The sequence below is a fragment of the Talaromyces rugulosus genome, chromosome V, assembly GCF_013368755.1.
Source record: "Talaromyces rugulosus chromosome V, complete sequence".
NCBI classification, from domain to species: domain Eukaryota; kingdom Fungi; phylum Ascomycota; class Eurotiomycetes; order Eurotiales; family Trichocomaceae; genus Talaromyces; species Talaromyces rugulosus.
Genome location: NC_049565.1, coordinates 941,426 through 966,864, shown reverse-complemented (window position 1 = coordinate 966,864; position 25,439 = coordinate 941,426). Strand labels below are relative to the sequence as shown.

The 25,439-nt window shown below is 47.4% G+C and overlaps 9 protein-coding genes across 9 annotated transcripts; 4 read left to right on the top strand and 5 right to left on the bottom strand.

Moving 5' to 3' along the window:
• Positions 1 to 1,378: 1,378 nt before the first annotated feature.
• Positions 1,379 to 3,638, bottom strand: TRUGW13939_08867 (uncharacterized protein; the record flags this gene model as incomplete). Its single annotated transcript, XM_035491993.1, has 6 exons — positions 1,379 to 1,576; positions 1,624 to 1,711; positions 1,763 to 2,222; positions 2,279 to 2,626; positions 2,681 to 2,762; positions 2,817 to 3,638. 6 exons carry the CDS (start codon positions 3,636 to 3,638, stop codon positions 1,379 to 1,381), a joined length of 1,998 nt encoding a protein of 665 aa, XP_035347886.1.
• A 1,409-nt stretch (positions 3,639 to 5,047) lies between these two features.
• TRUGW13939_08866 (uncharacterized protein) lies at positions 5,048 to 6,773 on the bottom strand (the record flags this gene model as incomplete). Its single annotated transcript, XM_035491992.1, has 2 exons — positions 5,048 to 5,682; positions 5,726 to 6,773. The coding sequence occupies 2 exons, from the start codon at positions 6,771 to 6,773 to the stop codon at positions 5,048 to 5,050; spliced, it is 1,683 nt and encodes a 560-aa protein (XP_035347885.1).
• A 570-nt stretch (positions 6,774 to 7,343) lies between these two features.
• Positions 7,344 to 10,409, top strand: TRUGW13939_08865 (uncharacterized protein; the record flags this gene model as incomplete). Its single annotated transcript, XM_035491991.1, has 5 exons — positions 7,344 to 7,496; positions 7,563 to 7,660; positions 7,986 to 9,123; positions 9,175 to 9,811; positions 9,871 to 10,409. The coding sequence occupies 5 exons, from the start codon at positions 7,344 to 7,346 to the stop codon at positions 10,407 to 10,409; spliced, it is 2,565 nt and encodes an 854-aa protein (XP_035347884.1).
• A 2,736-nt stretch (positions 10,410 to 13,145) lies between these two features.
• TRUGW13939_08864 (uncharacterized protein) lies at positions 13,146 to 14,206 on the bottom strand (the record flags this gene model as incomplete). The annotated part of the gene is made up of 2 exons (XM_035491990.1): positions 13,146 to 13,585; positions 14,002 to 14,206. The coding sequence occupies 2 exons, from the start codon at positions 14,204 to 14,206 to the stop codon at positions 13,146 to 13,148; spliced, it is 645 nt and encodes a 214-aa protein (XP_035347883.1).
• A 1,164-nt stretch (positions 14,207 to 15,370) lies between these two features.
• TRUGW13939_08863 (uncharacterized protein) lies at positions 15,371 to 17,499 on the bottom strand (the record flags this gene model as incomplete). The annotated part of the gene is made up of 4 exons (XM_035491989.1): positions 15,371 to 16,418; positions 16,490 to 17,100; positions 17,172 to 17,260; positions 17,313 to 17,499. 4 exons carry the CDS (start codon positions 17,497 to 17,499, stop codon positions 15,371 to 15,373), a joined length of 1,935 nt encoding a protein of 644 aa, XP_035347882.1.
• Positions 17,500 to 18,515: 1,016 nt separating this feature from the next.
• On the top strand, positions 18,516 to 19,929 carry TRUGW13939_08862 (uncharacterized protein; the record flags this gene model as incomplete). Its single annotated transcript, XM_035491988.1, has 2 exons — positions 18,516 to 18,564; positions 18,614 to 19,929. The coding sequence occupies 2 exons, from the start codon at positions 18,516 to 18,518 to the stop codon at positions 19,927 to 19,929; spliced, it is 1,365 nt and encodes a 454-aa protein (XP_035347881.1).
• A 388-nt stretch (positions 19,930 to 20,317) lies between these two features.
• Positions 20,318 to 21,031, top strand: TRUGW13939_08861 (uncharacterized protein; the record flags this gene model as incomplete). Its single annotated transcript, XM_035491987.1, has 1 exon — positions 20,318 to 21,031. One exon carries the CDS (start codon positions 20,318 to 20,320, stop codon positions 21,029 to 21,031), a length of 714 nt encoding a protein of 237 aa, XP_035347880.1.
• Positions 21,032 to 22,032: 1,001 nt separating this feature from the next.
• TRUGW13939_08860 (uncharacterized protein) lies at positions 22,033 to 23,689 on the top strand (the record flags this gene model as incomplete). The annotated part of the gene is made up of 4 exons (XM_035491986.1): positions 22,033 to 22,053; positions 22,111 to 22,198; positions 22,251 to 23,520; positions 23,587 to 23,689. The coding sequence occupies 4 exons, from the start codon at positions 22,033 to 22,035 to the stop codon at positions 23,687 to 23,689; spliced, it is 1,482 nt and encodes a 493-aa protein (XP_035347879.1).
• A 524-nt stretch (positions 23,690 to 24,213) lies between these two features.
• Positions 24,214 to 25,353, bottom strand: TRUGW13939_08859 (uncharacterized protein; the record flags this gene model as incomplete). Its single annotated transcript, XM_035491985.1, has 2 exons — positions 24,214 to 25,052; positions 25,110 to 25,353. The coding sequence occupies 2 exons, from the start codon at positions 25,351 to 25,353 to the stop codon at positions 24,214 to 24,216; spliced, it is 1,083 nt and encodes a 360-aa protein (XP_035347878.1).
• Between the last annotated feature and the right edge of the window lie 86 nt (positions 25,354 to 25,439).

Sequence of the window (25,439 nt, the reverse complement as noted above, 5' to 3'; positions counted from 1 at the left end):
GATCCAGGGAACCCTAGGTGATTCAATATATTAAGAAACCAAGCACTTCAATAAAAACGAAGGATATTTGTTGTATGAAGCCTTACTGCATGTAAATTTTTATGACGTGCTTATCTCCCAGATTATCTTTTCGCTTGCATGAAAAAGGGTGAATCAGGAGCAATGCCCTCTTCTCTGATACTCTGAGATGATTTCTCACTAAGCTTTTGGTCGAGAACCCAGATGATATTTGGATCGCTAGGAAAAACGATCTCTTTTCCTTGCCAAACGTCAGGTCCGAGAAACTTCATCTTCGTATTCAGAAGCTTTTGATGTTTGTAATAGCTTTCAAAGATTGCTATAGATTTTCTAAAGGGAGTTTTCTCTAAGAAAAAGTGAAGTTGGAGCGGGCATGAGACGTGGGTGTGGAACATTGAAGGGGTTTGATTTCTTTCAGCAGATAGCATCAAGGTTGGCCAGTGACCACATAATTCGCTCATTCTGAAAAAAAAATAAAAAATAAAAAGATTATAAACATCAAAACACCCTCCACGTGACTAAACTCAATACACACAGTATATGATAACTCTTAATATTAGTATTCCGCTTCTCTCATACAAAGGACTGTCTCCAGAAGGGAGATATCAATAATGATAAAATGCCTCGCTGGATCCCTCCCAAATCGATTGATCTCTCACAAACTACATATGAAGTACCTCGAACTTACTCCAAATAACAACAAGGTATCATTATCTACGACCTTGAGATACGAATTTAATGTTGGCGGCTGTGTTTGAGGCCTCTTATGTGCGTGGACGGGGATATGTTTGCTAGAGATATTGGGTGAGCCAGAACGATCAAGTCTCAATTACGGAATAGTTCAATGTTGGCGATTTGAAGTGAGAAAAAAGTCTTAGCATCGTATATATTGTTACATATGTACACGCTCGATCCAGAAATCAATATCGGTTGATAGCAATAGCAATAGCATAAATAAACAATAAATAGTCGTCCCTCATAAAATCGAATGCAATGCAAATTACTGTCCAGTTCATTCCCCACCGAGAAGCAAATCAATCATGTCATGATCTACAGAAAATCTGCTGACAACGTAACGCCAATGATATCCAAAAAAAAGAGATAAAACAATATAAAACGAGGAGAGTATATAACGATGATTATAAAAAGATCACACCCTGTACCCCGAGTCGACCAACCCCAACTCCTAGGAAAATCTCGATCACTGTAAATCACGCAGTAGACCACTATTTTTTAGATCCCATGCATATATATGGCGATGACACCTGGCGGTTGACTATCGTCGTTATCGTGGTCACGATTAGCGAGCCAACTTGTATGTTGACGTGCCGCTACCGACGGTGTTTCATCTAGTATAGGTTCAGTTTCGCGATTGCGAACGACTATGGAGATTGGCAAGCCGTACAGCCTCAGTCCCATCATCGACTGTACTCTCTTTGAACCACGGATGCTTAAGCGCTTGCTTGGCTGTCAACCGCTGCTTGGGGTCATAGACAAAGATTTTCTGAAGAAGATCGAGAAAGAGTTTGTTGAACGGGGTGAGGGGGATTATAAATTCCTGCTTTATGTTAGTGGCCGTGCCAAATGATATCGTGGTATACGTACATGTAATTGCTTCATCGCCTTGACGTATTTACGAGACGCCCTTGTCGTCTCTGCATTCGGATAGTCGAGTTTTGTTCGATTGAAATACCTGCACAGAATTAGCAAATGAACCACTCTTTTACAAAAAAAGAAAACGTACTTTGCAGCCTGGTTCTGACTGTTTCCACGACCCTGGACTGCCTGTCTGACTAGCTTGGGGTCAATTCGGCCGCCAATGACACTTTCCATCATTGCTAGATGCTCAAGGTTATCGTGCGTTTGGAACAGGGCATCTCCCGTGAAGAACTCGACGAGGATGCAACCAATACTCCAGATATCACATGGAAAACTCCACCCCAAGTTCAAAATGATTTCGGGCGCCCGGTAATGCCGAGTCGAAACCACAGAAGAGTGGTACTCGTCATCAAACGTGGCCGAGCCAAAATCGATTAGCCGGATTTCACTGTCGAGCAAGACTCGACGATGACGAGCGTTCCGTGCTGACGTGTGCGAGGATGAGGGGATGGTGCGGTTGTAGGTGAAGGTTTGGTAGTTGTTGTTAACCAAAAGAATGTTCTCTGGCTTGAGGTCGGTGTGGATGAGGTTAAGATCGTGGAGGACTGCATAATCAGTCAGTATCATCGGTTAAGTTGTGCGAAAAGTTGTTAGCACTCACATGCTACACTCGTAAAGAGCTGGCGAGCAAAATTTTGAATCTGACTGCTTGGAAATGGCACAAACGAGTTGCTTTTGAGAAAGTCAAAGACACTTTGACCAAGAAGGTCTGTAACAATGCAAATGTGGTTGCGAAAGTCAAAACAGTCACGCAGGTGAATACACCTATTTCTGTTCGTTTTGTCATTTGAAGCGAGCGTTGACAGCACTCGTAATTCAATCTTCGATGCATCGCGGTACTTTTGCACCGAGCGGATGATCTTGACAGCGCATCGCACTTTGCGTTGCTTATCGAATGCTTCCACTACTTTACCGAATGTCCCTTGGCCGAGTAACCGGACTACCGAGTCTAATCTCGAATTAGAGGGAGTTGAACACATCGGAAAAAAAAAAATAAACTTACATCGATCAGTAAGAGGGGTGTCGTTGTTGACTATATAGTGTCCATCGTCGTCGTCTACCTTTTCGTGTCTCGTATACGAGTACTATGATATGATTAGCAATGTACATCTTTACAGTAAGTGAAAGAAAACACCCACATCACGAATAACCGGGACAGGCACATCCTTTGCCTTTATCGGGGGCTGTGGCGGCGGAACATAGCTGAGAAAGGCATCTCCCACAGTCTCGAGTTCTCGACGCTTGGCTTCCTGCCGGGTCGAGGTTCGAGTGTTGCGTTTTCGCTTTTGGCCAATGTTGGCATCTTCGAAATAGACACCATTGCTGGTGCCAACACTCCCGGCCGACCCCAGCGATGTTGGAGCGGTGGTGTGAAGGGAGGTGGTGCGATCGGTCGAGAGTGACCCTGCAGAGGAATGGTGGTCGCCGTATTGTTGCGGATTCATCGAATACGAGGGGCGATCGTGATAGCTCAAGTCGTACGCCGTCTCCACGCCGGTTCTCCTCTTTTTCCCAGCTGGCTGCTGGCCATTGACGCCGGCAGCCACGACGGCGCGAGAGGAGGCCGTGGTCTGGTCCGGGGGAGGGGTGTCGTCGATGACGATGACCTCCTTCGGCAGGCCATTCTTGTAAAACTCCTGCCAATTCGGCTTTTTCCGACGAGCAGAGGCGGCGGACGACATGGAGACGCTGTTGGAATTGTTGTTGACGTAGGGAGGCACGTTGCTGGACGACGAACTGGGCTTGGCGGTGGCGGAGGGCAAAGGATGAGACTGTGCGGTTGCGGCCACAGCCGTAGGGGTGCTGGCGGAATAGGTGTAGTTATTCGCTAGACGAGAAGGCGCCGACGAGCCCGCGGGATACGTGCCGTTGGAGGACTGGTATGCGACTTGGTGGTGTGAATAGCCATAGTGTGGATGGTGAGACGGGTGCGTTGCTGTGGCTGTCGAAGGGGTCGACATGGTGGAATGGACGCGAGCGCCGGGCTGGAGGCCGTTCTCAGGCTGGTGGCACACGGCAAAGCAAACCCGCGAAGGGATGGATCAGAGATGGAGGACGAGGACGTGTTTCACGGCCGGGGAGTGTGTTTGTTTGTTCGATATAGGCGACTTGACGAGAGGGAGAACAGGTGCAGCCCTTTTGCCTGCGAGGGAAGGAAAATGTGGTGTTTTTTCGGCGCTGTGGAAGGGCCGGAAATGAAATGACGACTCGAGGCGTGGTCGGTCGGACAACCAGACGGCGGGCGATTGGCAGGGTCACAGGAGAGGCAGCGCCGGGGACGACTGGATTCTAGAGCAGAGACTGACGAGGGCAAGCCATCGGGGGGCTTCAAAACGACAGACGATGGGGGGGTCGATGGTGAGGGAGAGAAAAGGTGAGGCTGTTCGCTCAGGGTTGGACGGGCAAGGTTGATTGAGGCAAGAGCGCCGGCCGGAACAACGATAGTGGCCGTCACGGGAATCAACTTATTTCACTAACACGCACGGCCAAGCACGCTTTAGTCTGCTATGATTATCTGGGGTCGTATTATGAGCGAGGTGAGATGCATTAAGCCAGGAATTGGCCGGCTGCTTTCTTCTTGCTGACTGGGCGAGACTCAGACTCGAGGCAATATCTGTTTCTCCGGGCTTCGCCTCGCTGGACAGACAACAAGAACAAGACAGCGGGCTACTTTCTAGTACTGGTTGATTATTGAACATGGATTAATTAATTAGGTCCTTAATTCATTGTACTCCCCGTCATTTCCCGCCGATTTGATTGCTCTCGCAGCTGGTGTACAAACAGGGCTTTATTACATGGCTGCTTGCGACCGTTTGTTTCATATATTATTTAGTACACACAAGATTACCTCAGCACACCGCTTTTCGTTTCTTCCAAGACACATTTTTACTTTCAAGACAAATTTACTTCAAGACAGATTTACTCTTCAAGCCAGGCACCGCAAGGATTTTCGGCTCGCGACCGGCGCCTGGGGTGGCGACGTCACCATGGTGAACTAACTAACAGCGTAGTATGCATGTTCGCGGCCGATCACTCCCCACCCTGCTGCCAGTCATACATCATAAGCCACTGTGCAATTTCTTTCCAGTTTCCATATTCGTATTCATATTCATATTCAGGTTTATGTTCAGTGTTTTGTTTAAATTAGTGTAGAAGAAGCCGGCGAGAACGATTTCCAATTCCTCGCGCAGTCCCATCCATCCGGTAAATAAATTATAGCGCCGAAAAGAAACACAATGCCCCCGATATAAATGCTAAGTCACGAAAAAGAAGCAGAAAAAAAAAGGCAAGCAATTATGGCATAAAAATGTCATCATGATAGTACAAAAGACAAGCAACGTATTGAAGAATCAAAGTGCGTTTGTTGTTCTTACTCGAGCCGCTCCTCCTTCAGGTCCCTACTGTACGCCTTTTGGACGTGTCGTGATCCCCTCCCGTCTTGTTCCAGCACGAACAGGATGTCTCGGACCTGGATGCCCGCCGCTTTGTCTTCTCGCCAATTGCCTAACCGGGCTACGGCTGGGGTTGCAACGCTATCACTGCGCGACTTCTCCGTCTTGTCAGCCCCGGTAGCGCCAACTGCAGGAGAATGAGGTCGAGGCGATGAGGCTGCGCTTGCAGAAGCACCTTTGTTTAGCCACGAGTATTGCCGCTTCTTTGAGCCGCCAAATAGCGTGCTCGACAATGCTTTTCGAGCCGTCTCTACGGACTGCTGGTGCTGTTGAGCCTCGCTTGCGCGGGCATCTATTTGCTTCCTCGCCTCTTTCTTAGTCATTCCCTTTCTATCAGACCCGGCCGGAGTCTGGGGCGTAGGAGTCGCTGCGCCAGAAGCCAAGTCCAAAGAAGGCGCTCGGCTGTTGCTGGTCTCGTTGATGATAGCATCGGCGCTTCGTTTAGCCCGTTTCGCTGCACGGGCTTCCTCGGTTGAGAGGTCTTTTGAAGACAAAGTAAAATACTTGTCAGTCAACGGGTTGGTAATGGGTTCGTTATCTGAAGCACGCGGACCTAATGAATCATGAGCCATAGAACTTAGTGGTAAGGTATGTACAAGGGGCATTACGCTTTGAGGAACCCTCAGCAGCCGAGGAACTGGGGGCTGGTGCAGCCAAATCCTTCCACTCTAGGGGAACGACACCGTGAGAATGTGCGCGCCGGCTCTTTGATAAACTCGCCGAGTATTCCACTATGCCTCTTAACCGTTCTTCACAACACAGCGACATGAGTGACATTATATCCACGAGGGGAGCGCCCTCTTGGTTAATGATAGTGTGTCCCCGCCGCACGCTTGAGGACCCATCTGGGCCCGTGACTTCGATTGGCTGTCGAGAACCAGGCATCGGGTGATACAGACCCTCCGTAGGCAGACGCACGCCTAGCTCGTAAACACGCGTCTGCATCTTTTGTTCAAGCACCTTGGTGAAAAGAAAAGGCTCCTGTAGATGAAACTGAGATCTTCGCGCCGCTCGAGTTTCTTCGAACGTCGGCTGGTTGTAAGGAGCGTTGTCAGAGTAAGGAGGGTAAACTTGTTGCTCTTGCGTAGCTGGAAGTCGTCCCTGAGATAAATCAAAGCTGCCCCCGGCTGATGCTGTCCCGGGAGTAGATGGAGTTGACGTAAAGGAAGTATTCAGCCCGGGAGGTTGTGGCCGTGGGGTTACCTGAGGCGCTGAATAGCTCTGCGTGAGGTAGGCCTCTTCTTCCTTCACATCGATTCCAGATTGCGCCAAAACGTCTGTAAGATCAGCGGCATCGGTAGGCTTCTCAGCTGGTCGAGATGGTGGGCCCATAGAGCCTGGAGGCGCCGGCGCCACTGACACAGGGGATGGAACAACTGGTCCTCGACCGGGTGTCGAAATGCCATTCATATTGGTTCCATTCATGATCGGAGACGGATTCTGAGGCAACTGTAAGGTGCCAAAAACAGGCGATTCGTAAGGCGATTGCGACTGTGGGAGAGGTGAGAGTCGCTGCCGTTTGTTTGGAGGAGGAATGGCTCCAATGTTGGCTGGCGATGCGGCGCCTGGCGAGGGCGTTGAGACGGGCGGCGAAAAGGACTGTGAGGGGTACTGAGAGGGATTCTGAGGCTGAGTTTGCGCCATCTTGCCGGGTAGAGGATGGAGGCGCCCAAGAGAAAGCACGAGAAAGGCACACGTTTAGGCGGTCGAGGATGCCTCAGCGACCAGTCTTCGATTCCGAGCAAAGTGCTCTGGCCTGAGTCTTAGATGAGGCGTAATCATCTCAAGGGGGCTCACTTCCGGTTCGAATGCATTTGGACAGGAGGATGCTGGAGGTCGACTGCACACAACAAAGATGAGGCCGCAGATGAAGCGTGCTGCTGTTCTTTCGACTGGCGTGTGAAACGGGAAGCTGCGAGAGAGAACGGGCTGCCGATCGGCTCGGCCAAGCGCGTTCGTGGCGACCGTCACGTGACTGCGCCGCGGTAGTCTCGCTCGAGCCGCGCAAACAAGCAGCCAGGCAGACAAAGCAGACCTTGTGTACCGCCAGCACGTTTCAATCGCTTCATCTGCCTGTCGTGCACTGCATTTCTGTGGCACTGGCGCAGCCATCCCTTTACTGACATATGATGGCTGTCTAGGCGTACTGTCTCGCCGACGTCCCCATACTAATCGATCACTCCGGCTTGCCAACCCGCAGAAAACAGGACCACGATGGCTTCAAAGCGCAAAGCGTCAGCCATGGCGGCGACCGTGGATGACGAGCCTGTTGACCCGTCAGACGAGTTGGCCTTCTATTGCTTAGGAGGCGGCAATGAGGTCGGGCGCTCATGTCACATCATTCAATATAAGGGAAAGACCGTCATGGTAAGCTTGCATGTCTCTGTCCTTTGCAATTGTTCTTTGTTGCTGACTATATGGTCTCGATAACAGCTGGACGCTGGTATGCACCCCGCGAAAGAGGGGTTCGCAGCTCTGCCCTTTTTCGATGAGTTCGATTTGAGTACGGTGGATATACTCCTTCTCAGCCAGTACGTCTTTTTGCATCTTCTCGCCACTCGCTCCATGTTCTTTCGCATTTTCCTTTCCTTTTTTTTTCATAGACAAGCAAGAAAAAGTATCTGTTTTGGAGCAAGGGGATCTGCTATTGATTGTATCCATTTCTCTCGGTCGCGCAACCACGCGCATGTCTCCTTGGTGTATATCAGAAATGAATGCATTTTATATGAGCCTTGCTCCGGCTTCCAGATTCGTACATTTTGTATATTTCCAACCAGAGAACATCTCATGCGCAGCCTCTGTCACTTGTATCCGCCCGTGTCAAATAGAAGCTAACGTTGATTCCACCTTTTGCAGTTTCCACGTCGATCACTCATCTGCTCTCCCATACGTGCTCAGCAAGACCAATTTCAAAGGTCGAGTTTTGACGACACACGCTACGAAAGCCATCTATAAATGGCTGATCCAAGATAATGTCCGAGTTAGCAACACCGCATCTTCATCTGACCAGCGGACAACTCTCTACACCGAACACGACCACCTTTCTACCCTTCCTCTTATTGAAACAGTCGACTTTTATACCACCCATACTATCAACAGCATCCGAATCACTCCGTATCCTGCTGGGCACGTTCTGGGGGCGGCCATGTTCCTTGTTTCCATCGCAGGGCTGAATATCCTCTTTACGGGCGACTATTCTAGAGAGGAGGATCGGCATTTGATCCCTGCCGAGGTACCAAGAGGCGTCAAGATTGATGTCCTCATCACCGAATCCACATTTGGTATTTCGTCGAACCCTCCTCGGTTAGAACGAGAAGCCGCTCTCATGAAGTCCATCACGGGAGTTCTTAATCGCGGCGGTCGCGTTTTGATGCCAGTTTTCGCCTTGGGCCGAGCTCAGGAACTCCTTTTAATTCTGGATGAATACTGGGAGCGACATCCCGAATACCAAAAGGCACCCATATACTACATTGGTAACATGGCTCGCCGTTGCATGGTTGTCTACCAGACCTATATCGGAGCCATGAATGACAATATCAAGCGGCTTTTCCGCCAACGAATGGCCGAAGCCGAGGCTAGCGGTAGCAAGAACGTCAGTGCAGGCCCTTGGGACTTTAAGTTTGTGCGAAGCTTGAGAAGCCTGGAACGATTCGACGATGTGGGCGGTTGTGTGATACTCGCTTCGCCCGGTATGCTTCAAACTGGCACCAGTCGAGAGCTTTTGGAACGATGGGCACCAAGCGAACGGAACGGCGTGGTTATGACGGGATACAGCGTGGAGGGAACAATGGCCAAGCAATTGCTCAACGAGCCAGAGCAAATCCCAGCTACAATGTCCAAGGGCTCAGGCGGTCCCGGCAGCCGTGCAAATCCCGACGAAGACCAAAAGGTTATGATTCCTCGGCGCTGCACTATCGATGAAGTCAGTTTTGCTGCCCATGTGGATGGTGTGGAGAATCGGAACTTCATCGAGGAAGTCGGGGCACCTGTTGTGGTATGTATTGCAAAATCCAATTGGACAACAAAACCCTAACTTACAATCTAGATTCTCGTCCACGGGGAGAAGCATCAGATGATGCGCTTAAAGTCGAAACTGCTCAGTTTGAACGCCGAAAAGACAGTCAAGGTAAAGGTCTACACGCCGGCCAACTGCGATGAGATTCGTATCCCTTTCAAGAAAGACAAGATCGCCAAGGTTGTTGGCAAGCTTGCCGAAGAAACTCAGCCAACAGACTTGGATGAGAGTGAGCTCATGGCTGGCGTGCTCGTCCAAAACGGCTTTGATCTGTCTTTGATGGCACCGGCTGACTTACGAGAATATGCCGGCCTCACGACGACGACAATCACTTGCAGACAGCACTTGACCTTGAACTCTGCCACCATGGACTTGATCAAATGGGCTCTCGAAAGCTCGTTTGGCGCTATCGAACAGTTTGGTTCTAGCGCGAAGGAATCTAAGAAAGAGAACGGGACAAATGGCAAGTTATTAGAAGAAGCAGACGAAGAGATCGAATATGCCGAAAATGAAGCATACTTGGTTATGGGCAGCGTGGTCGTTAGATACATGGCTCGTACGCGCGAAGTTGAACTGGAATGGGAGGGCAACATGATGAATGACGGGGTTGCCGATGCAGTCATGGCAGTGCTCTTGACCGTGGAGAGCAGCCCTGCATCAGTGAAACGTAAGTTTTATTCTAAACTGTCCCAGAATAACATGAATATACTGACTGAGCTATCCAAGAATCGTGCAAACATCACCACCATGATCACTCCCACGATGACAGCCAGGTTGAATCGACGCATAGGAATTTCAACCCCCACGAACGGTTCGCCCAGCTTCTTATGATCCTTGAAGCCCAATTCGGCGAGACCGTCACCCCTATTGAACGCCCACGAGTAAGCACCCAAGCTGCTGCAAATGACTCTGCCACAGAGCCAGCCGCTACAGAAGCAGAAGAAGAGCCGCTATCCGAAGACGAACGCGTCAAAGCCGAGGCCGCCGAGCTTGCACGTTTACACGCACTCGGCATTCCCTTCCCCGGCGTCGAAATCAAAGTCGACACCCATGTTGCGCGCGTATACCTAGAAGACCTCGAGGTCGAATGCGGCAATGCAGTACTGCGGGATCGCATCCGCGTCGTGCTAGAGCGCGCCGTGGAGACTGTTGCGAGCATGTGGACTCAAGAGATCAGTAGTAGGAGTGGCCACACACATGCGAACGGGATTGCATACGACCAAGATAAGCTGCTGGAAAAGAAATTGGCTATGATTGAGGCGTAAACAAACTTAATTGTGTTTTGATATACATGGAACATGCATTGCAAGGGATAGGATAGGAATGGGGTTTAATTTATCAATATGTACTATTATTCAACAATTTCGGTGAGCAGATACAAAAAAAAGAAGAAAAAGGAAAAAGAGTCCTGGAAAATGAAGGGCCACTGGAGTTGTTGTAATGCTTGCAATATTTTGACGCTTGATAATTCATTTGTAGCAAAGAAATTTACCTATATTTAACATCAAACCACTGCATATCTTAACATTTGTATAAATTGTAAACCCAAGAGTCCAAATCTCTACTAGTAAAGGAGAAATGAGAATCCTCTCTAAATAATGTGTATACAAGAGACTTGGGAGACTTGGCACGCGTTGTTTCTTGCCTACCCCACCGACTCCACCGATTCCACCTAACGCGACATTGAAAGTGTTGATAGTTTGATTCATCGGATTTTACGGAGAGTAGTGTGGTAGGATTTTCGCTCAGTTGAGAGTTGAAAAGGACAACTTTTGAATTTCTAGTCCTACGCGTAGATTGGCTGCTAATCACATTAATCTTGATACATACCGGTTGACCAATTTCAAGTTGCAGGTCCAGGACATCAATTAACAATATTTGAATGTAAAAGTAATCAATTGATTCATGGGTAAATGTAGTATACTATGTATTATTAATATAGTATTAAATTTAAAACTACATGTAACTGTGACTCGAACAAAGTTCTATTTAAACCCCTTTTAGTGTCTTCAAAGACAACATAAGCCTACTCCAGTAGAATTAATAAAATAAAAGAACATAAAAGTTTTTAAATGCTACTTTTTAAATACATACTGGATATAAATGTAAAGTTTTTGTAAAGGAGAGAGAGAGCTATAACACTAGCAAACAGGCAACTTTGGCTATCTCAACTTTGAATCTTTTTCCGTCGTGAGAACAGTGCCAAAACACTGGCCATTCCTATTAAACCACATCCACTCCCTTAATGGTTTCAACCACATCTCAATATTAACCCAAATGGGATCAGCATTCCTCGCCATCCCATCCATGTTTTTATACTTGTCATCGTATTAAAATCTTGAAGCGAGGATAGTCCACGCATTTACAATTAATTCAAGACGGGTGGGAATATAGAGGATGGGTGTCTTAGATTTTGTTTTGACTGATAGATAAAGTTATTTTCTGGTAGGAATGTAGCTCCTGTTCATGTTATTAGGATTAGACGTTACCAGATGGCTTTCGTTATGGTGATGACAACAGTATGGGTCTGTTGCTGTTAATTCGTTTTAGGTCTAGTAAGAGCTGGAAATAAGGTGGATGAAATTGAAGTCAATCTCGAAAAGGTTGAAGTGGTCAAAGGATCGTACCATCCATATGCTACATGGTATTCCTCCTGACCGACTACTAGGTGACAAGCTCCCCAGTTTATACCAAAACATCGCCCTAGAAAGACTAGTATGATGATAGATTTTAGTATCTCCTCTTCCAACTATCCAATGGCACAAACCTATACAGCTTCCGAGACACATTTTTAGAATCTCGGTCTGATTCCGTCGAGCTATCGCCACTACTATTGCTTGCCAGGGTCATGTTCCCCGCCGGCTCTTTCGACCTGGACGAAAATCCAGTGGTACCTGCAGCGTGCTGGTTCCCAATTCTGGTCGAAGCAATTACAGAGAGCGCGGAGCAATATCTACTGCAGCAAGAAAGGCCGGCTGTGATGGAGTGTCCTGCTCATCGAACAAGGGCTTAGAAGCGGGCATGGTTGTATATTCTTATTTTTCTCGAGGTCTCTTCTTATATATCTAGTTCTTTTTAAGATTTCCTTTTTGGAATAAATCTCCCTTGCATGTATAGAAGCTAATAAAATTTCTGTAATCTGGCCATGCTGAAAGTTTGCAAAAACCCTGCAATGAGGCCAATTTGACTGATTTACTAGCGTACTCAGGAAACTTGGCATTATAAACAGGTAGTTAGGGTCTAAGGATTATTTAAACATTCGAAATCCTTTTTTTTGTTGGATTTGCCTCAATATAGTGTTGGTATTTGATGGCCCATGTCTTCATTTACGTCTTTGATGCCCTTCCCATGTTTGTCGTTATGGTATTTATGTCTTATTACCAACCTAGTGAGATCAATTGTCTCCTGGGTCGAGGAACCAAGTATTTCGAGCATGGATTCAAGGTGCGCACGTTAGCTGCCTCTTCGTGTGTAGAAATTGGTGATGTTAACCCCAAGAATTGAACAGCGATTGTTCTTTCCTTTGTTAGTTTTTTTTTTCTTTTTTTTTCTCTTTGTTGTCTTGAGGTACTATATACGTTTATTAATCATGCAAGTGTGACATTTTAAAACTATTTCCATATGGGAATAGTATTTATGGCGGCGTTTGCGGGGTCCTTTGGAGTTTATTACATATGACATGTTAATTATACTCTTTATTTCAATATTCTCTTGGACTATACAAATTCAACTTTTGGGTTTTTGATTAAATGAAGCCTCAGGGGTTTTATGGCGAAAAACCTGGGCCTAAACCCGCAAATGAAGACTCTCTGCGAAAGAGAAGTGCAAAAAAAGGCGCCACCATGATTTCATGTAATAAGTTGATCATTGATATTGATTATACTTATTCAAACGTATATTTACAAACCGTGTATGTATTAAAAACTCAAACGCTAGACAGTGTTGTGGCTTATTTATATATATTTATCTATGTATAGATACTTGGGATAGGCCCTTTCCTGCTAATGGCCACGGTTGTTCAACAACTCCAGATCCTCGTCCACCTTATCATAGACTTGCCCACCATGAATGATCTGGCTCGGATGGAAGATATTCATGATGACGCAGCAGAGGAGCATCAGGGTAGCGTCAAGAATGTACAGAAAATATTCATGCTCCTGGAGCACGCCAGAGGTGCCTTGCACGTACTCTATAACACGATAAATAGAACGGACCATAATTAGCACACTGACGGTGTACAGAACCTTCAAATAGCGCGACCATAGCACACTCGTCGTCAATGATGCGTCTGTTGGAGACGAGTTTATCCGTCGGTGAAATACCACCGAAACAACTACGAAGAACCCGAAGAAGATCAATTGCACGCAAAGACCGATCACGATAATGCAGTTTCCGAGCTTGACGGTATTTTGGCTTTTTGCATTAGAAAGCATTCCGCCACCTGCATTCAAGGAAAATGACGTTAATTATGTTCTGCTTCTTTGCGAATGTTTTCTTTGAGTCGTCACAGCAGAGGACAAAGAGACAAGGGCAAGGAAAGAGGCAGCGCAACGTACCTCCACTCTGAATAAAGAAAGATAAGACATCCCCAGTCACAAATATCTTAGTGAGCCATGTAGGTCGAATCATGGAATGATGTCCCCCCTTTAGGAGTCGAATTATACGCCCGAGAATCATGTAAATTGAAGCCGAAAAAAGAGATGGAGCCAACAGGAGCAACAGGCTTTGTATCACATATGGAAGGACGGCCCAATTTGGTGTTTGTCTTGCACTGTAATATCTCGCTGCATATCCGCAAGTCTCAACTAGATGTTATATTTCGGACGAGTAAGCAACAAGCGCATAAGAATGGGATACAACAAAAGAAGGGGGGAGAAAGTAATTGATAGAATAAACAGAGAAACTCACACAGCCCGCCTATGATAAATGGTGTGAAATACCATGTGCGTCTCGATATCATTTGGAAAATGTGTGCGAGTGTGGTTACCGCAAAAATCGCGGCAAAGACGATGGCCGCTGCCTCGCTGGGATTATAATCATACAATTTATATCCACTCGACATCGTGAATATCCTGTATATCTCGCAGTGGGTAGAGAGCGTTGTAGTGCTTAGCCCTGCGAGTGGTTTTCTTTGACTGTACTCCGTATGTAGATCCAATATGGATTATTTGGAACGAATGTGCGGAAAGCAACGACATCTAATTGTTCAAGTAGGCACGAAATGAGGAAAGCAAAATAGAAGGGACTGAAGATGAAGACCATGGAGACGGAAGAGATGAAAATGAAAATTAAACTAAGAAAATCAGATTATAAATAATACAATGACTAGGTAAACAAACAGACCAAGAGAGGAATAAGCAGCCCAGGGGTGGAGAGAGGCAAATGACTAATATTGATACACAGCCCAATTAAGTCTACGAATTATTTTCCTTTTATTTTCGGTATCATGATCCTTGATGCTAGGTGCACCCAGATGTCAATTATTTGAATTCCAAAGCTAGGGCATCTACTTACCAGGTCGTACTCGTACTTATTCCCCTAAATGGCATGGTGGTACAAATCAAACACTACTGAAAATACTCCGGACATCACCCGAAGAAAACCATTGTGGACCAGTCCAAGCTTTGGGTCCACCAATACGAAGCCTATATTGTCCGGTTTGTTACGTGGCGCTTACTTACCCCTGTTGTTGGAGGAAACATGAGAATAACTCTAACCCTATGAACCAAGAAAGAAAGAAGACGAATAGTACAGTGGAGCGCCAAATATTTGGATACAAAACTAAAATAGTGTCTCATCCAAAAATAACCCAAATTCATGCCACTTTAATGTAATAACTATATTTTACAACCTGTATTACTATGTAACCTAAATGTAATTTCGTAATATTTTCTAATAAAAAGTAATTCGGTTTTCGAGTGACGGTATCTTGACTTTTGCTTTAGTAAGGGTTACGATCATCATGCGGCGAAGAAGTTGGGGATTTTCACGAAGATATGATTGATGCCTTCGAATTCACCGCTACGTGGTTTGCGTGTTGTATGAGAGTTTGGGTGTTGATCAAAAATCTTCTGGACAAGTGGGTGACGCCCGCACACCTGAGATACGGAAACGCCTTGGGCACCAGGTCGTGTCCACCGACCCCTGAAGGTAGAGCCTCTGCCATTGGGTCAGCTAAGGATTCGTGCTGTGTGATCAAGCAGACAACTCCTCAGTCACTCTGTCATCAGAGTGGTTGATCTATGATCCATTCACTGCCTTCGGGTTGAGAGCCACCCAGCCATTCCTGGCCTAGTGAAAGATCGTAATTTAAGCCCGGGATGGCAGTAAATTCCCCCAGTTCATTGGGAAAAGACGAAAAAAATCCATCAAAAGAAGGGACAGAGTTGGGAGAGCGCTGCTCAAACGGCGCATCCAAGTTTGTCGAGACGATATCGCTACCATCCCCTTGCCAAAGTTTCGCCCATTCTTTGAATTGATCATAGCCTGTTGTAGCCTCCCTCGTGCCTCTCTGCTCTGCCACGGTGTGACTATGCAACCGCTGCCTTGCCCGTTCAAGTGCTTCGATGACAGCTACTTCAGATCGCGCAGATTCCAGCCCGGAGCACATCTGGCGGATAAGCCCCATACCTTGAGCCAATGCACTGGATATCCTGCTTGCTGGTTCGTTGATGCTGTGGGCGATAAGCGCCAATAAAGCAACGCGACACCCACTGAATTCGGTGTATGAGACACGCGCGAGGCCGACATAGTCTTGTAGGAGCTGACACAGCTCGATCACTCTAAGTGCCGCATGAAGTGAGTCGCGGCGGAGAGTGTTCACAATATCTGGGAGTTCATGAATGGTTAAACCTGAGTCTGGGTTGAGTGACCCAGATGATGCTAGAGATATGATGAAAGGGCGGCCCATGTAGATCAAAGTTGTTGTGTAATAGATTTCAAGGTGCACATTGCAACGAAAGAACGGTCCGTCAGGAGCGAGATCTCGACAGTGAGTCTCAGTGGGAAGACTGTCCCACCATGAGCTTAGTCGATCGCAGGTGGCGGCAAGTTGCCGAAGATATTTCTTTTTTTTGGACCTCTGGCAACGCCTCAAAGATCTCATCGCCTCCGAAGCCTTTGTCAAATGATTCGTCAAGATGATTGCAGCGGTGAAGTTGGATAGATTGGATGATTGGCCAACCGGTCGTAGAGCCGGCAGGTCGAGTGGCATTGGAGCATCGATTTCGGCAGGAGAGATAGTTATAGGGCGGCCATGAAGAATACCGATGCGACTGTCCGACGAAGTAAGGATTTTTTTGAACTTTGATATTTGGAGATGCTGGTCTAGCTGAAGCATTCTTACCTTTCCAGTGAATATGCAGACCACCAAAGGCGATTTCGCACCTCAATAATGCCTGGGGCAACTTTACCGTCAAATAGCTTGCGGTGCATGCCATTTTGGATTGCCGTCTTAATGGCCAGGCCGTAGTATATGTATGCCAAACCTGCTGTGTCGATCGGTAGGGTATACACACCCAGAAGTAAAAATGCCTGGACAGTCTCCACACTTGCAACCGTAATAAGATCCGGAATGAGTCGACATGAAAACCGATAGAGTTCCAACCCGATTACATCATCGGGAGTATTTTCAGTAGCAGAGGCACTACTACCAGGTGTCGGTGCGGTCTGCATATGGGCAAACTGTGTACCAATTGCGAAAGTCATGAGAAGAGTGCATATCCAACCAGCGTCATTGATCGACAGCTGGTGCTTAGTGGCATAGTAGAAATCTAGTTTCTCGCGAAAGGTTGCTTCGTGGAAATAAAAATAATTCGTCTGACTGAATTTCAGGAACGCACTTGTCAAGAATTCCGCGATATGTTTTGGTGGAAAATATGACTTTGCAAGGGCGACGCAAGAGTCAGATGATTGTAGAGCAGTGGCCCGAAAGAAACCCTCGGCGTGGTCAAGGCTCTGAATTTCCTTCATTAGCACAAGTTCGACCGATACCCTTGCAAGTTGGTAGCAGAGTTCACTCGACGAACCTTGGTTTGCCCTGTCCTGTCCCCAAGACTTCGCAGTCGCCGTTCGAGCATTCTGGAGAAGTTCCAATGCGACAACTCCCCTGAATAATCTTTGCAGACATGTTAACTTGGTAAACATCAAAATCAAGATAGCGAACGTACGCATTGTGCTGGTTGAAAGAGGATCCATAGAGTAGTCATTGGTGGGGGTGGCATCGTGTGATTTGATTGAAGAATCACTATCCGACCGTTCCTGATCTTGACCCTGATTTAGGGAGTCTGCAATCTCCTGCAGGGTACTGGTCTCGAAAGAGATATCACCCAAAAAGTGAGTGATGATTCGCTTCATTTGAAGTTCGTTGGCGTGCCGGTCACTGCTGCAAAAATGAGTTTTTGGTCCCAGCAATATTCTTGATAAAAAATCACCCTGATGGGCCAGTCCTGGCTCCTGCTGATAGTCGGTGGCCGGCACTCTCAAAACGACATGTCCTTTGATGCTGTTCGCAACGAGTACAAGGATTGCCGCCTCCGCCTTTCAAGTGAAATGAGTCAGCCGGTATTAAGAAATGGCAGCAATGAAATGGGTCTTGAAGTACATTTCTCCTTATGCTGGCGACAAGGCAAGCAGCTGAGTCACAGGCAGTTAGCACCCTTAGAACTTTGATGTCCCTACTACCAGCATATGGCGTTACTTACGCTTGTGCCGTCCTCTTCCGCAGCGACTCCGGTACACGGGGTCGCCTTTGTCTACCCTTATGTATCTTGGTGCTTGGCTCGGTCATTGTAACACAGGGCAAGAGTCTCTATGTTCCAAAGAAAAGATGAAGATCGCGGGGAAGAACGTTATGTGTCTGACACAAATGACGTAAGCGACTTCTTGATAAGAGATAGACATAGAACGCCTAGCGACGAAAGAAATGCACAACTTGATGGACCAAAATGATCTTCCATCAGCGAGATTAGCTCATTGGAGAGGAATGCCCGAGGCTACAATTTAGGTCGGATTTGTTTGCATCTGATAGTATGCTGGCATGGGTTGGAACTCATGCTGGCCAGATTTTGCCCAGCTCGTATGCAGGATCAAAATAGATTCTCTTCCTTGTCAACTCACTATCCTAGAAAACGCAGAAAGATAAACCAATAGTATCACAATGTTATCAGGCAATTTTCTATCGCGTCTCAGCTATAAAAATTCAAAGATTATGTTGAGCCCAGGCGGGTACGCGTACCCGGACCGGAAGTATGAAAAAGTGTTGCTGGTATTGCGAAACAATAGCCAGAAAGCAAACGACACCACCTACCTGGCTTTAGGAAAATCGCAACAGAGATTCCTAGTCGGACCTTAATAGCTCTTTGTCAGTCACCATGGAGGACTTGTTCCGTGAAGCAAGGTTTACGTCATTGCGGCTGTTGGGTTATCATGTCTACGTCCTTTGAATCTTACAATTGCTGACAGTCATTAGGACATGCGGAAAAGTATTCGACGACACGGAGTCACTTGGGGATCTATCTCAACGTGGGCCTGACAGCCCGCTACAAGCGGCCAAGCGGAGTACCCGTGAAACCGGCACTCTTTCACGCTCTCTCGGCGCTCATCTCGAAGCACCCTATACTTTCGGCTATTCCACTTGCCGTTGAAACACCAGATCCATATTTTATCCGTCTTCCTAAGATTGCACTGAGTGAGGTTGTGACTTTCGTGGAAGAAGATGCGAATCCTCCGAGCCCTGATTGGCAAGAGATCGTCGACAAAGTCCTCGAGGAGCAACACAATTGCCCCTTCGAGGTTCAGTCTAACAGGACGCTTCCATTCTGGAGAATATTTGTTCTAGAGAGCAACAATGTCCCCGGAAGCTTTACGCTTGTGTTCATATTTCACCATTCTCTCATGGACACCAAAAGTGCTCTTTCGTTCCACGATGAAATGGAAGGACACATGGCGCAATATGCCGGCGTTGAGCCAAGTGACGTGGTCTATGGCTTTCCTGGTCCCCTTGTCCCCCCACTAGAGGGGTTATATACTCTCCCTGTTTCGCAAGATTTCTTACGATCTCAAGAGAAGTATACCGAGCCATCTCATGATAGCTGGACGGCTGCTCCCCAGTTCACGCCCATGAAGACTCGCTTTTCTTCTTTATGGCTGTCTGATGTTGACACAAAAATGCTGATGACACTGAGTAAGAAGGAGCAGACCTCCGTCACGGCGGCGCTTCAAGCCCTCATTGCTACCTGCATTTTCTCTGTTCTTCCATCAACATATCGTACACTCCAGGGCGACTGTGCAGTATCACTACGAAGGTTCCTTCCTGAGCCAGTCACTGCTACCACTTTGGGCTGCTACGTCGGATCTTCATCCACCACGTACCTCAGGATGCCATCTTTTGATTGGGATGAAGCCCGCCGCACCAAGATTGCCATTGAACATACCATGGCACAGAAAGGGGGTGACATGCCCGTTGGATACTTGGCATTTATCCAAAACCAGCATCACTGGATGTTACAAAAGCTGGGCCGAAAGAGAATGAGTGCCTTTGAGCTATCCAACGTCGGGGCAAGTTCTACTTTACGAGGAGGTTCGAACTTCGAGATTGAGAGTATGTTGTTCAGCCAGAGCTCTAGTGCTTGCAGCGCCGCGATCAAGGTCAGTGCTGTGACAGGCCCGGATGGAAGGTTGGCATTGGGATTTACCTGGCAAGAAGGGGTTATTGAAGCCGACATGATTGAACGGGTCAAAAGGGCTCTCAAGGGCGAGGTAGAAAAATTAGCAGCGTTGGGGTAGATTTACTAGGTAGAATTACTGAATGGCTCCTGCGAATATCATTTTATTCTCGAATTCCGATTCAGTAGACTTGTTGCCAATATCGTTTAACAAAACGTGCTATGTCTATCAAAAGTAATGAGTCATGAAGGAGAGCCCGGCTTGTGGGATTGCGGTATACACACAAGAGATAATGCATGAAAGGGTTCGGGACTGATTTTTTTTCAAGTTTCTAGTGACAATAAGAGTACTGTTATCGTGGTTTGATAGCGCTACATCCAATGAAGGTCTTGATCTCGGGTCTCAGTACCCGGACGGGTGCGATTAAAAGGCTATGCCGCTCTTCGATCTTCAATCTGTTCACTTGTCGTGCCATTGATTTTATCACAACTACAATCAGCTATTCGCAATGACTCAACTTTCCGACTACCGCGTGTTGTCCTTTGATGTCTACGGCACCCTTGTGGACTGGGAGGGAGGCATCCTGGCTGCTATTCAGCCCACTCTAGACAAAAATAATGCCCAATTCTCGCGCAAACACCTCCTTACCATTTATCACGAGCTGGAGCGAGAGCAGCAGACCAAGACACCCGAGATGCCCTACCACCAGTTGTTGACCACTTTACTCCCGCAGTTCGCCAGTCGCCTGGGCCTGGCGGCCCCCTCGCAGGAAGAATGCAACCAGTTCGGGGAGTCAGTCGGCAGCTGGCCTGCCTTCCCGGACACTGTTGATGCTCTCAAGTGCCTCTCAAAGCACTACAAGTTGGTCGTTCTATCGAATGTTGATCGTGCATCTTTCGCCAAGACCAACGCAGGCAGCCTCGAGGGCTTCCCCTTCGATTTGATCATCACTGCTCAAGATGTGGGCTCCTATAAGCCTGATCTCCGCAACTTTGAATACATGCTCAAAGCGGTAAAATCGACCTTCGATATTGAACCCTCGCGGGTCCTGCAAACCGCCCAGAGCCAGTTCCATGACCATCACCCTGCCAGCAAGATTGGAATCAAGTCCGCCTGGATTGAGCGACCCGGCGCCAGTATGGGAAATCTGTCGGATAATATTTATGATTGGCGGTTTGACACTATGGGCGATATGGCTAAAGCAATTGGGGCCGGACAGTAGATGTTGATGCATGAATTAATATCTCTCTAGCTACGTGGTGTTCCAACACGGCAATTTTTCCTGTCTTCATTTGCATGTAAATTATTTATTTCTCAAAGTTGAATTTCGCGTTGATCAAGCTCGCCCCGAGGAGTCTATCTATATATAGGTTCTGCTTTGCCAGGCAATTTTCACCAATTTGCTCATAAGATTCTTATTCATCAGCTAGAGAGCTTAATCTTGTAGATCGAATGAAGAGCTACCTACACTGTTATATTTGGTGTTATTAAACTGTTCAAAGGGTGGTGGCTTGGGTGCCTCATTCCATATGCTTCCAAATCTCCATAGATAGTCTTTCCATACCTAAAGGTTTGCTCACCCAACCAATACATTGCTTGCACTACTATTCAGTGTTGCTTTAGCTAATTGTTTATTTTAGATAGCCCTCAGCGTTCTACCGAATAGGTTGTGAGCCCGAAAGCTCCTGGTAAACTCCTGCGCGGGAACTGTCGATTACGAATTTAGACGGAAAGGTTAATAATTTATCCCAGAACAAATGCACGTGAGCAGTTCTTCAAATTCCATAATGTATTCTACTCGCCGACAATTACACAAACCGATTTATATCTGCAAGGTGTCTTGCACGGTGATATCACCACCTAGGGTACATGCACCCGAGGACATCGCATTATCGGCCGTGGGGCAAAATCGAGACTCTGGGTGCCTAACCAGCTTGAAATGTCCCACCTTAAGCTGGTGATTCCCACGCGAACGATAGACGAATATATCGCCGTCAATTGCTCTGTATCTAATCCCGGCCCGGGTCCACTGGTATCGTCAAAGAAGCCGGCAAGTAGGAACAGAATAAATATGTTGTATTGTAAATAATAAATACAAACTAAACATATGTGGCCTTCTGATCACAATCAAGGCAACACGCACATCGTTGATACTCCATGTGTCTCATCGGCTTTGGCTTTCTACGACTTTCACTTCGCCAAACAAGAATACGAGCATTCACCATGACTCATACCGTGCCACAAGTAAGTCTAGAAATGCGTGTTCTATTGGTGTAAACTACGGTTGACGTTTAGATTTAGTTAAAAGACAAGTCTTTGTTCATTGAAAAATGCCAGATCAACGGTGAATGGGTTGGGGCACAATCGGGCAAAACATTTGAGGTCACTGGTAAGGAAATTTCCAATAGTCTGTCGCTACGCTGCTGACGACGGATGAATAGATCCAGCCACCAATAAAGTCATCGGAACATGCCCAGAATTCAGCGCAAAAGATACCGAGAGAGCCATCAAGGCAGCTTCGGATGCATTTCCAGTCTTTCGCAAGACGTCAGTACGTGAAAGGTCTCGATTGCTGAGGCGTTGGAATGACCTCATCCTGCAAAATGCGGACGACTTGGCGACCTTAATAACCTGGGAGAATGGAAAACCGTTTGCCGAGGCCCAAGACGAGATCAAGTACGCCGCAGCCTTCATTGAATGGTTCAGCGAGGAAGCCCCCCGGCTGTACGCCGATACGATTCCTGTATCCATCCCGGGGAACCGAGTCCTAACTGTCAAAGAGCCCGTGGGTGTCTGCGGCTTGATCACTCCATGGAACTTCCCTGCCGCTATGATCACCCGTAAGATTGGCCCGGCATTGGCGGCTGGCTGTACAGTCGTCGCGAAAAGCCCTGGGGAGACTCCATTTACTGCCAATGCTCTCGCAGAACTAGCCCTTCGAGCGGGTATTCCTAAAGGCGCGGTAAACATCGTCACTGCTCTGGAAAATACCGCTGAGGTCGGCCAAATTCTTACCACTCATTCGGATATCAAGAAGGTCTCGTTTACTGGCTCGACTCGTGTGGGTAAGCTCCTTATGGGACAAGCTTCTTCTAGCGTCAAAAGAGTTTCTTGGGAGCTTGGTGGTAATGCTCCGTTCATCGTCTTTGATGACGTGGAGGATATCGATGCCGCGGTAACTGGTGCTCTTGCGTCGAAGTTTCGAGGTACTGGACAGACCTGCGTCTGCGCTAATCGAATCTACATTCACCGATTCCACTATGAAGCTTTCGCGGAGCGACTTGTCAAGCGCATTAGGGACTTGAAGGTCGGACATGGATTCGCGCAAGGTGTCACCCTAGGGCCTCTCATCCATCCCGCAGCTGCACAAAAAGTTGCTGACCACGTTGTGGACGCCAAATCCAAAGGTGCTCGTGTTCTTCTGGGAGGAAACCCTATCCGAGAACTAGGACCGACATTCTTTCAACCTACGGTCCTGGCTGATATGACCCATGATATGCGCATTGCCTCTGAAGAAACGTTCGGACCCGTGGCGGCCCTGTTCCCCTTCGACACTGAGGACGAGGTGATCCAGCTAGCCAACCGCTGCGAGGTTGGCCTGGCGGCGTATATCTTCAGTGATAACATCAGAAGAGTCTTCCGTGTAGCGGAAGCTCTCGAGGTCGGTATGGTCGGTGCCAACACCGGCTCTGTCAGTGACGTTGCTGCCCCGTAAGCATCATCTCCCCCCAATACACATTCTTGAATTGCTGCCTAACATGACTATTTATCTTGCAGATTTGGTGGAGTGAAAGAGAGTGGATTTGGCCGCGAGGGAAGCAAGTATGGAATTGAGGAATTTGTGAATATCAAGACTATCACCCTGGGTGGAATCTTTTAAGTTAAATAAACGTGGCTTCTAACATGGGGTGTATGGAGGATCCGTCGAAGTGGTTTAACGGCCGGGTTAAACCTATATTCTGTTGAAAATTCAAGGCGAATTTGCATGATAACAAACCTTCTCCTACGCAAAACATTCCATATTTTCTGCACTCGGACTATAATGCTTAGTCGGCTAAATTGTAAAATTCCCCGAAAGGAGTCGACGCCTGCTCTCTGATCTTTCAGCACGTAGAAGCATTTAGCTGCTTCTGTTTCGCCAGGTAGTAAAAAATAATAATTAATCCGCTTGATTATAACTGACGAGAGCAACGAACAACGGTTGATATTTCTATGGAAACTGGTACCAGCAATGCTACCTATTCAGTTTCTGAGCGTGTACTAAAGGCCTGAAACATTAAGCACGGCAGAGAATTCTCAGCAGTAACCATCCAAAGTCAGTATAAGGGATGATCTCTAGGTATTGAGATTTGATGAATTTCAATTTCTATACCAATTCATATACACTGGCAAAGAAAATGCGCACTATCCCAGACCCCGATGCTCAATCTCTTCGCAAATTGCATTCACAACATCCTGTGTCTTCGCATTTCCCCCAAGATCCGCCGTCAAGATACCTGCTCGACAGACGGCCTTCACGCATTCCATTAGGTGATCAGCTGCCGGCGCTTCACCCAGCCATGTCAGCATGTCAGCCGCTGACCAGATAGCTCCAAGGGGGTTGGCAAGTCCCTTCCCGGTGATATCAAACGCACTACCGTGGACCGGCTCGAACATTGAGGGATTTTTTCGAGTAGGATCTAAGTTACTGGAAGCAGCAATGCCAATTGATCCCGCAAGCGAAGCGGCCAGGTCAGACAGAATATCCATATGGAGATTTGTGCCCACAATAGTGTCAATAGTATGGGGGTTGTTGACCATGCGAATGGTCATGGCATCCACCAAAGTCTTGTCCCAAGTTACATCAGGGAAGTCCCGGGCAACTTCTGCTGCCACCTCATCCCAAAGAACAAGTCCGTTGCGTAGGGAATTGCTTTTACTAACGACCGTCAAGTGCTTTCGTGGCCGGGATTGCGCAGTCTCGAATGCAAATCGAAGAATGCGAACCACTCCCACACGTGTAAATATGGCCACTTCAGTCGCTACTTCCCAAGGCTGACCAACATGAGAGCGACCGCCATGCCCCGAATATTCACCTTCGGAATTCTCTCGCACAAGGACCCAGTCGATTCCTTCGGGGGGTGGATTCGCGAGAGGGCTTTTAGTTCCGGGGAACGTTCGCACTGGACGGACATTGGCGAACAGCTGCAAAGGACTCCGAATGGCAAGAAGAAGACCCCAAAGGGAAACATGATCTGGAACATCTGTGTATTCGTTAACTGGCTGACCATGTTGCAGAAGGCATATATAGATTCACTTACCGGGTGCGCCCACAGATCCAAATAGGCTGGCGTCGAACTTCCGGTAAGTTTCCAGATAATCCTCAGGTACGTAGGAGCCAGTCTTCTTCCAGTAATCAGATCCCCATGGAAGATCGGTGAATTCAATCGAGAACGTCTTCAACGTCGAGGAAAGCTTCCTAACTACCTCGATGGCAGCTGAGATGACCTCAAGGCCAATCCCATCTCCAGGAATAGATCCAATACGATAGGATGGCACTGTCATTTGTGCTGATAGGTCATATTTTTGGATCGTTTTGAGAAAAATAGCATGCGATCTCTCTACTCTTTAAGGACCGAATGGAGGGCCTG